This window comes from Poeciliopsis prolifica, unplaced genomic scaffold (genome assembly GCF_027474105.1).
Source record: "Poeciliopsis prolifica strain line A6 unplaced genomic scaffold, Auburn_PproV2 SCAFFOLD037, whole genome shotgun sequence".
NCBI lineage: Eukaryota > Metazoa > Chordata > Actinopteri > Cyprinodontiformes > Poeciliidae > Poeciliopsis > Poeciliopsis prolifica.
This window is the reverse complement of record NW_026562412.1, coordinates 5586636-5595328: the sequence shown is the minus strand read 5'-3', so window position 1 is coordinate 5595328 and position 8693 is coordinate 5586636. Positions and strand designations below refer to the sequence as shown.

Genomic DNA, 8693 nt, shown 5'->3' with positions numbered 1-8693 from the left:
CCAGTAAAGATTGTCTCCTGTCGCTGAGCTGATGAATGCGGAAGAGGTGGAGGTCAGAGTTGAATGTTTGACAGAAAGCTGAATATGGATTCCATATTTCATGAGAAAGTAGGTAACATATTTAATCGGAGTCGCTTATCTGTAAATGTTGACTGCAACTCGTCGTATGAGTGTCTGTGTCAGTTTAGCAGCAGGTAGCTGCCGCTGCTAGCTGAGCTGTGGTGTTGTTGTTTGTTCTGAATGCTAACTGCTAGCCCACAAGCTAACAAGAAAGACTGAAAAGTTTGTTTTCAGATTGTTTTAACAGCTTAAAACTAATTATTTGAGGTTCCCGAATTGTAATTTTATTAGTAATGAAAGTTGCATTAATGAAGCGATGTGCTGTCGCTGTGGAGTAAAACCACTAATTTGATGTTTTTGATTAGTTTGATTTTAAAACTAAACTGGATGTTTATAATTTATACTGTGTTGATTGATCAGTTACTATGACTTAAAATCCTAATCACTACGTTTCAAAATGGTGTATCCTGTGTTTACTGATAGAATAAATGTAACAATTTAAACTGGTGCACCTTTTTAAAGTCTCTTTTTGAATCTATGAAGGTAGATTTTTCTCTGCCCTTTAGTTATATTTTATTATCATTTGTGCTGTCTGTATTTGTTTGCTCGTTTTTAATATGTGGTTGTGTGTATTTTTAACTTCTTTTGAGCACTTTATGTTAAAGTGAACTGATTGGTTGAATTTGATCATTTATCCTCTTACTTTTCATTGTCCTCTGATTCTTTATTAATGCAAAATTCAATGTGCTTACGATATTCCCAACAAGTATAATTATTACTAAGAGTAGCTCTAATAGTGCTAACAAAAAAAATTAAGATAATATCGATGCTAATAATGCTAAATCAACAACATAATATATCGAGATAATTGGTGTCCAAAGTGCGGACCAGGGGCCATTTGTGGCCCTCCGAGTGATTTTGTGTGGCACCAAAATAAAATTAAAGAATGATAACAAAAAAAAGTGGCCTGTTCATCACAGCTGCAAACATTTTCTTACAATAGAAACAACTTTGCTGCTAATAAATCTACTTTCATTTGATATATATAAAAAAAAGACTAAATGAAATTAGTTTTAATACAGAAAATTTGCAACAAATTTTTTAAGTTTCAGATTCTCTCTATTATACAGAATTTTGAATTATTTAATGTTTAAAGATGGTTTTAATTCCACTGTTAGTTTCACTGAAATCCAGAAACTTCATAATTCACTATTTAGTTTTATTTATTTTTGGATATTTAAAATGTCTTCCAGTGTTAAGTGTTGATTAGAACTTAAAGTTTATCGATCTTTGAGAATGTGTTCTTTCATTGTAATGCCATTATATTACTTTGGAATTGTCTCAAAACAACAATATTTTTGTTTTGCAGCAAGAGGGCTCCCTGTGTGCCCAGCACTGCTTGAACAATCTCCTGCAGGGGGAGTACTTCACCCCTGTGGATCTGTCCTCCATTGCTCACCAGCTGGATGAAGAGGAGAGGATGAGGATGGCTGAGGGCGGCATGGCCAGTGAGGAGTACCGGACATTTTTACAGGTGACTAGAGGACAAAATGTAGCATAATATATAAAATATATTAGAAAAGCTACATATTTTAGCTTCAAATCATTCTTAATGTTGTATTTTTGTGTTTACAGCAACCCTCAGGGAACATGGATGACAGTGGATTCTTCTCGATACAAGTACGTCTTTAAATCCCTCCTTGCCAGTAAATGTAAAGTCCTGACTTCAGATGGTTTAGCTCCCGTTTATCTGCTGGTCGCTACAGGTTATTAGTAACGCTCTGCGGGTGTGGGGCTTGGAGCTGATCCTTTTTAACAGTCCAGAGTATCAAAGGCTGATGATAAACCCGATGTAAGGTGCCGTCAGTGAGCTGTGAAAAAATTAAAACCGACATTTCAGGCGAAACTGACGCCATCTTTTATGTTTTAGAAATGAAAAAGCTTTCATTTGCAACTATAAGGAGCACTGGTTTACCATACGCAAACTGGGACAGCAGGTATGACGCCGCCTTTTAGTTTTTAATAACTCCAGTTGATGCATTTAACCAGAGACTCTGATTTCATTGCAGTGGTTCAACCTGAATTCACTGCTGACTGGACCGGAGTTGATATCGGACACGTATTTAGCACTATTCCTCGCACAGCTGCAACAGGAAGGTACAGATAAAATAAATCAGGAGTGCGAAATCCTTGCAAGTGTTTTCAGGGTTTGAAAAGTGTTGATTTCTGTACAAAGTCTTTGAATGTGCACAGTTTAGCAATAAAATGCACTCTGTTGTTTTATTAAAAGTCTGAATTTGAACCAGATATTTTCAGACAGAATATAAAGACATTTTTCTCGCTGTCTGAAGTTAAATAAGTCAAAACATTTCTTGTTTAAGGTTTTGTAGAATTGCTAAAATTATTTCTATTTACTAAATGCCAGAAAACTTAGAACATTTTTGAGAATTATTTTGTAACTTTATTTGTGTTTGAACATTTAATTTGAGCTCGAAGCTTATTAACCTTAACACAATTTGTTTGGATTGTTTCACTTTAATGAATATACAGTTTCCCAATTCCTCAAAGACTTATTGATCATGTTATACTTTAAATATTACTATTTAAGCAAAACTATTGAAAATCTGGGAGTTTTTGTGTAAAATGTATGTTTTGTTCATTTCAGAGACATTTCAAAACATAGAATTTTGTTATATTTTAGCTTACTCTGTCGCTGCTGTCGACTGTAGAATATGATCACAAATCATTTTAATAACAGTAATAATTATCATATAATCACAAATTGAAACTATAATCTTTTTTAGTTCATTTGTTTATTTTGGTGCTGGAATCGTAAATTGACTTTGTAACATTTGAATTTTACTGTGTGGATCCTGATAAATTCTCTCACATGTTGAGTTCAGATTAGAAATATTAAATCCGTATTTCTGCAGGTTATTCCATATTTGTAATCCGGGGAAATCTCCCCGAGTGCGAGGCGGAGCAGATCCTGGGGATCATGCGGGTCCACCAGCAGCAGCGGCCCAGACTCATCGGGGAGGACGAGGCCCAGACCAGCATGAGGTACGTCTCCGCAGCACGCCGGCGTCCCGATCCAAAAGAACCGCTCACCCCGGTGTTTTCTGCCAGCAGGATGTCGGCCTCTCAGGCGCAGACGGACGTGGGTTTTGTTGTGGAGGACGAGGACGAGGAGCTGAAGAGAGCTCTGGCGCTCAGCAGGCAGGACATGGATGTGGAGGACGAAGAGGCCGACGTTCGGAGAGCCATTCAGCTCAGCATGCAGGGTAAAGGGATTAATGGAGTTATTTATCGCCACACATTCGCCTTTATGATGCTGAAGACGTGGGAAAGGGTAATAAAACAGAAGCATTACCAGGGTTTTCTACTGTTAAAGTAACAAAACGGAGTGAAGGAACAGAAAATAAATCCAAACTAAATCAATACTCGGTCTGATCAACTGAAAAAGTTGAATACTTGACTTTTAGATCTTTGAAAATAAAGAAAAAATATTATTGTACCAAAAGTCCATTCCCATCCGGCTACCTAAATGTTTCCTTCCTTTCTTCTTAAATTTTTCATCCTCATGTCTATCTTTCTGTGTCTTCATTTTTTAATGTTTTTTTGTCTTGTTCTTTTTTTGTTACTGTCTTCATTTATCATTCATTTCTCTGCTTGTTTCTTTCCTTCTTCCTCTCTTTCCATCTTGTGTCTTTGCCTTTTATTTTTCTGTTTCTCTCTTGTTTCTTTTTCTTTTGTTTTTCTTAGTTTGCCTCTTTTCCTTCTGTTTTTTCTTTTCCTTCCATTGTCTTTTTGTCTCTGTCTTTTGTTTATTCCTTGTTTTCTTTTTCTATCCCTCCATTTCTATTCCTGGTTTGTTTCTAATCATTTTTTCTTTTCTTAACTTTCTCATCTTTCCTTCTTTGTGTCCAGCTTTCAGTTTCTCTCCTTCCTTCTTTACTTCCTTTTTTCCATCTCACCTCCTTTCCTTTTTTTGTTTTTGCTTCACATTTAAACGCTGCATGCTTTAAAGATAGCTACCATCATTTCAGAGCAAACTTTATTATTGATCTCTGGGAGTTTACATCTGGAGATGCACAAAGACAATAAAAATAGTTTGAACATTTCAACATATTCTTACACTTTCTCCCTCTCTCTTCCATGTTTTTCAGGAGCCGTGATGAGCAACTCGTCTTCGGAGTGCGAGGTTTTAGGTGTGAAGTCCAGCAGCGCTGATGAAGGACCAAAAGTCCAGAGCGAGACGCTGACAGCGGAGGAGCTGAGGAAGAGGAGACAGGCCTACTTTGAACGGTAGGATGAAGCAGACTCTTCATCTCCTCCTAAGAGAGGATTTAAAGAACAAGTTTTAGAGTCAAACTTCCTCTGATTCTTGTTTTAGGCAGCAGCAACAAGCTCAGCCAAACATTCCCCAACAGCCAGACACAAATCCAGGTGAGAAAACTCGCTTTGCATCATTAAAATGTTGAGACCTTTAGTCCCCAATCTGGTGTGAAATCACCCTTAATCAACAGCTAATTTGAAACACGAACACGTTCAGCTTCTTTTCCCAATCTTAAGACTTTTCCTGTATTCTAGAGGCAGTTTAATGCAATGAGTGTCATTAAATATTAACCTGAAGCCACGACTTTACCCAGGATCAGCAAACACCGGCTCAGAGGAAGACCAACAGCAAGAGTCCAGCCAGTGAAGTTGTGAAAAGTTTGTGTTGTTTACCAGCGGCCTGGACTGGAACCCCTGCCTGGGGGGAGCTTCGCTCCCTCCTCTAACCTTTTGCATATGCAAACATAAGGACGCAAGGACACGGTTTCCTGTGTTGGTTCACTGACTGACCACAGAGACGAGAAGAAGAGGCAGCACTTTGGTGCGACTGGGTGAAGCGCTCGGGCTCCAGCGGACTCATGATGCAGTAAATCCAAGATTGCAATTGCCTTTTTTACCATGGCGCCTTCTTTTCTATTGTATACAGTTTTTTTTTTTTATTCCAGTTCTTCTGTTTTTTTTTGTTTTTTTTTAGGAAGACCAGGAAAGACAAAAAAAAACATGCAAGAGTTGGAGGTTAAAAGGAAAAAAAAAGTAAGAGGCATTCTATGAAAGCCATACGAGACCAATGTTATGGACAGAAAAAGGCGATGACAAACTCTCCCGCGTTTGGTTTGTGGAACAAAGAAATGATTAGGAGGCCTAATCCATCACAACTCCTTTATAGTCTGAAATAATCCATCAATTTCTCACCGCACCAAAGTGTCTTTTGGTCTGAAACACTAACGTCTGTGGATTGTTTATTCCTGATCTGAGTGATAGTTTTATTCCCAGAACACAGTTCATCTTCAATGTTTTCACTTTATTCCTTTCTTTAAATGTACGAGTAGACATTAAACAAATACAAGGGTCCAGTGTGGACAGTTTTTTCTACAATGTTCCATTAGAATTTCACATAAAGCACTTAGTGAGCTAAGAAGAAAATACTTTGTTATATTATTATTTAGATTATACAGCTACCAAACTACTTGCACAAATTTGACCATCTAAGTAGCATAAAGTTGAAACCAGATGTTATAATTTCATCAAATCTTTTATCTTTTAGGTCATTTGGGACAAAAACTATTTCCTAAATGCAACAATAACGAGATATTTCAGTATCTATTTTCATCTAAGAAGTTTCTCAACATAGAAATATTTTCTATGGCACTGAAATCAGGAATCAAATGTTTTCTTATCCTGAATCAACACAGCAAACATACAAAATCCTAAGTGTTTTTGTCTAGTTTGTAGAGCAAATATTTTACTTGAAACCAACTTACAAGTAACTATTTAACAATATAAAGCACTTTTTCTTTTAGAGTAAATAATTCCTTAATGTTAATGGAAATGTACTAATTCTCACTTTTAGCATGAGAAAAATGTCTAGTTGTAAGTGAAATAATCTGTCAGTGGAACTTGGACTTTACTCAATCAATATCAAAGAGTTATTTATTTTAAAAAGCTCCTATTTCTAGCTAGAGTTACTTTTAAATTATTTTTGTCTTATTTCAAGTGTATTAAGGTATTTGCAGTAGAAACCAGTCTAGAAATACTTGGTAATGTTTTGTGTTTTTCACAAAATCTTATTTTTTCTTTAATTTCTTCAGCAAATTTCAAATAAGACAAAACTAACTTTAAAATAATACTTTTAAGATACAGAAGAAACTATTGTTTAAGACAATAATTTCTTTATGTTAATGAAAAAGTACTGGTTCCACTGTGAGTTTTTACACCCTGGAGAAAATGTCTTGTTATAAGTTAACTAATAATTTTTTTAATCGATATTCAGTAATTATTGGCTTGACCAAAAAATATCCCATGTCCAATGTTACCTGTAGAAAAGTTACTTATAAGATAGTTTTGTCTCATTTCCAGTGGAATTCAATATTTTCAGTTGAAACTAGACAAAAATACTTGGGAATATTTTGTGTTTTTGAGGTGTTGTCCATTTGGAAAACCCACAAACACAAAATATTACCAAGTATATTTTTCAACCTTCCTGTGCAAACATTGTATCACACTTAAAATAAAACAAAACTAGCTAAAAAAATATTATTTTAAGATATTGGAGCTTGTTCTAAGTCAATTTTCTAATGGAAAAAGTGCTGTTTCCACTAGCAAAGTTTTCTATAACATGACGAAAGTCTCCTTTTGAGAAATAATTTTTTTAATCAATATTCAATAATTATTGACTAGGGGGGGAAAAAAAGCTTCTATGTCTTAAAAAAAGTTACTTGTAAGTTAGTTTTTGTCTCGTTTTCACCAAAACTTCTTGCAGTTTTATTTTCTGGTGTCTTTTTGCTTTGAGAATTCAACATGGTGCCATCTGTGTGAAGCGCACCGGTCCCTCCGCCAACAAAAAAAATGTAAAAAAATCCCACCACATGTTGGGATTATATCTGAATCTTTCCCCTTTTCCTCCAATATGTCAAAATATACAGACATGTCAAACTGTAATCTGGCTTTTCGTGTTGCTTTTGGAGGAATTACTTCTTCCAGCCCATGTTGTTAAATTCTGTTTATACTTTCATAACAGCTTCAGTCACAAATATTACCAGATTACACGACTCTCCAGATTATAGAACCCGACTTCTGCCTAATTATGATGAATGCTGGATATTTTTATGCAACGTTTGACAAAATAACATCTGGAAATCGTACCGAATGATAAAACCAGACGTTTTGAGATCCGCAAGTCGCTTTCTTCATTGGGTTTTATTTTCTCCTGGAGTCACATAAGGAAGCAGAACGTTTGCCTTAAAATGCTTATGTAGTTGTGCTTCCTGGTGGCTTAAATGTTGCAAAGTAAGCTCACAGATGCTTCTGGGATTTTCCAAATTGCTTAAATAATTGAATTATGTAGCAAGTAGAAATAAATGTGGTTTTCCTAACTGACCTAAAACAGTAAAAGACGGATTTGATTTGGTTTCATATCTGGTTTTAACTGCCTTTCACTGATACATCGGTTATTATTGAGGTTGCCAAAGTCCTTGAACGTCATGTGTTTATAACTAATTATTAAACTCCTCAATCTGTTAAGCTGAGAAATCAAACATCAGAAACATTTGGCAGGTCTGGAAACTATGTTGTAGTTTATTGCTGGTCTAAAACTATAACCATGCTGAGTTTTATCAGGCTGTTTTTTCCTGAACAGACCACATTAAAACCGTTTGTTAAGAGTCACGACATCTGGACACAAGAACAAGTTTGGAGGTCATGCAAAGTAAAGAACATGCTGTGCAGATGTGATGTTTTCACTGTTGCTTGTCAGGATTGGCTGTATTTTTTTCATTTTAAATGCACTTGTGTCAGAGTATAAAACCTGTTTTTTTTTCTAATTTTGCATTGTTTTCAATCACTTCTGTTGTGTTTGTTTCATGTTGCGATACACATTCTTTCAGTTAATATAATTGTCAGTGTTGCAAGATTAAAGTGATATTAACTCACTGTTTGCTGCGTTTTTATTGTGACATGTGACTACGGAAGCCCATTTCTGCCATAATCAAAAAATAAAAGTCCATTAAGAAGTTAAATTAAGAGATTAAAAGTCATAATTATCAGATTTAAAGTCATGACAAGGGATGCAACAGCAGATAAGACACAAATCAGACTATGTTAGCTTCTGTTAAAGATTCGCTTCACAAATACATGGTGAATTACGGTAACAGCATTAGGGAAAAAGTCAAAATTATGACTTATATAGTCAAAATAATTAACTCATAATTCTGACTTTAAATCTCATATTAACGACTTTGAAAGTCAAATTTATTACTTCCGGTTGGGCTTTTATTTTGGCAGAAATTGGCTTTGCAGATATTGTTCCTACTTAACAAATAAGTAAAATTTTGATATTTTATTTAATGGGGCAATTTGTGAGCATTCATTTTTATGCAGTAACAAAATACCTGCCAAAAATACTGAAACTGGATAATTCCCATCTGAAGTTGCAGATAAGTTGGTTATCTTTGAGGCAAACCCACTATGATAAATAGTAATATCAGGTGCAGTGGTGCAACCAGAATATTTTAATAATAATTTTACTATTTTACTTATCAATCAATATTAAGGAATTACTTAAATCAAGCTCTCATTTC

At 35.2% G+C, this 8693-nt stretch overlaps 1 protein-coding gene across 3 annotated transcripts; it reads left to right on the top strand.

Annotated features, from left to right (window-relative positions):
* The first annotated feature begins 25 nt into the window (after positions 1 to 25).
* atxn3 (ataxin 3) lies at positions 26 to 8046 on the top strand. 3 transcript variants are annotated; one of them, XM_055053302.1, is made up of 11 exons: positions 26 to 108; positions 1430 to 1594; positions 1696 to 1740; positions 1827 to 1912; positions 1991 to 2057; positions 2130 to 2217; positions 2994 to 3123; positions 3193 to 3344; positions 4230 to 4368; positions 4457 to 4509; positions 4713 to 8046. In XM_055053302.1, exons 1-11 carry the CDS (start codon positions 64 to 66, stop codon positions 4763 to 4765), a joined length of 1023 nt encoding a protein of 340 aa, XP_054909277.1. In that variant the 5' UTR covers positions 26 to 63; the 3' UTR covers positions 4766 to 8046. The 3 variants fall into 3 exon arrangements, with proteins under 3 accessions (XP_054909277.1, XP_054909276.1, XP_054909275.1); XM_055053301.1 differs by having other exon boundaries at positions 3190 to 3344; XM_055053300.1 differs by having other exon boundaries at positions 2994 to 3344.
* The last annotated feature ends 647 nt before the right edge of the window (positions 8047 to 8693 follow it).

Excerpts from the sequence above, each read along its gene's own strand:
- atxn3 (XM_055053300.1), top strand. The coding sequence starts at position 64 with ATGTTTGACAGAAAGCTGAATATGGATTCCATATTTCATGAGAAA. Across the intron at positions 109-1,429 it reads ATTCCATATTTCATGAGAAA|CAAGAGGGCTCCCTGTGTGC; the intron begins GTAGGTAACATA and ends TTTGTTTTGCAG. Across the intron at positions 2,218-2,993 it reads CGCACAGCTGCAACAGGAAG|GTTATTCCATATTTGTAATC; the intron begins GTACAGATAAAA and ends GTATTTCTGCAG.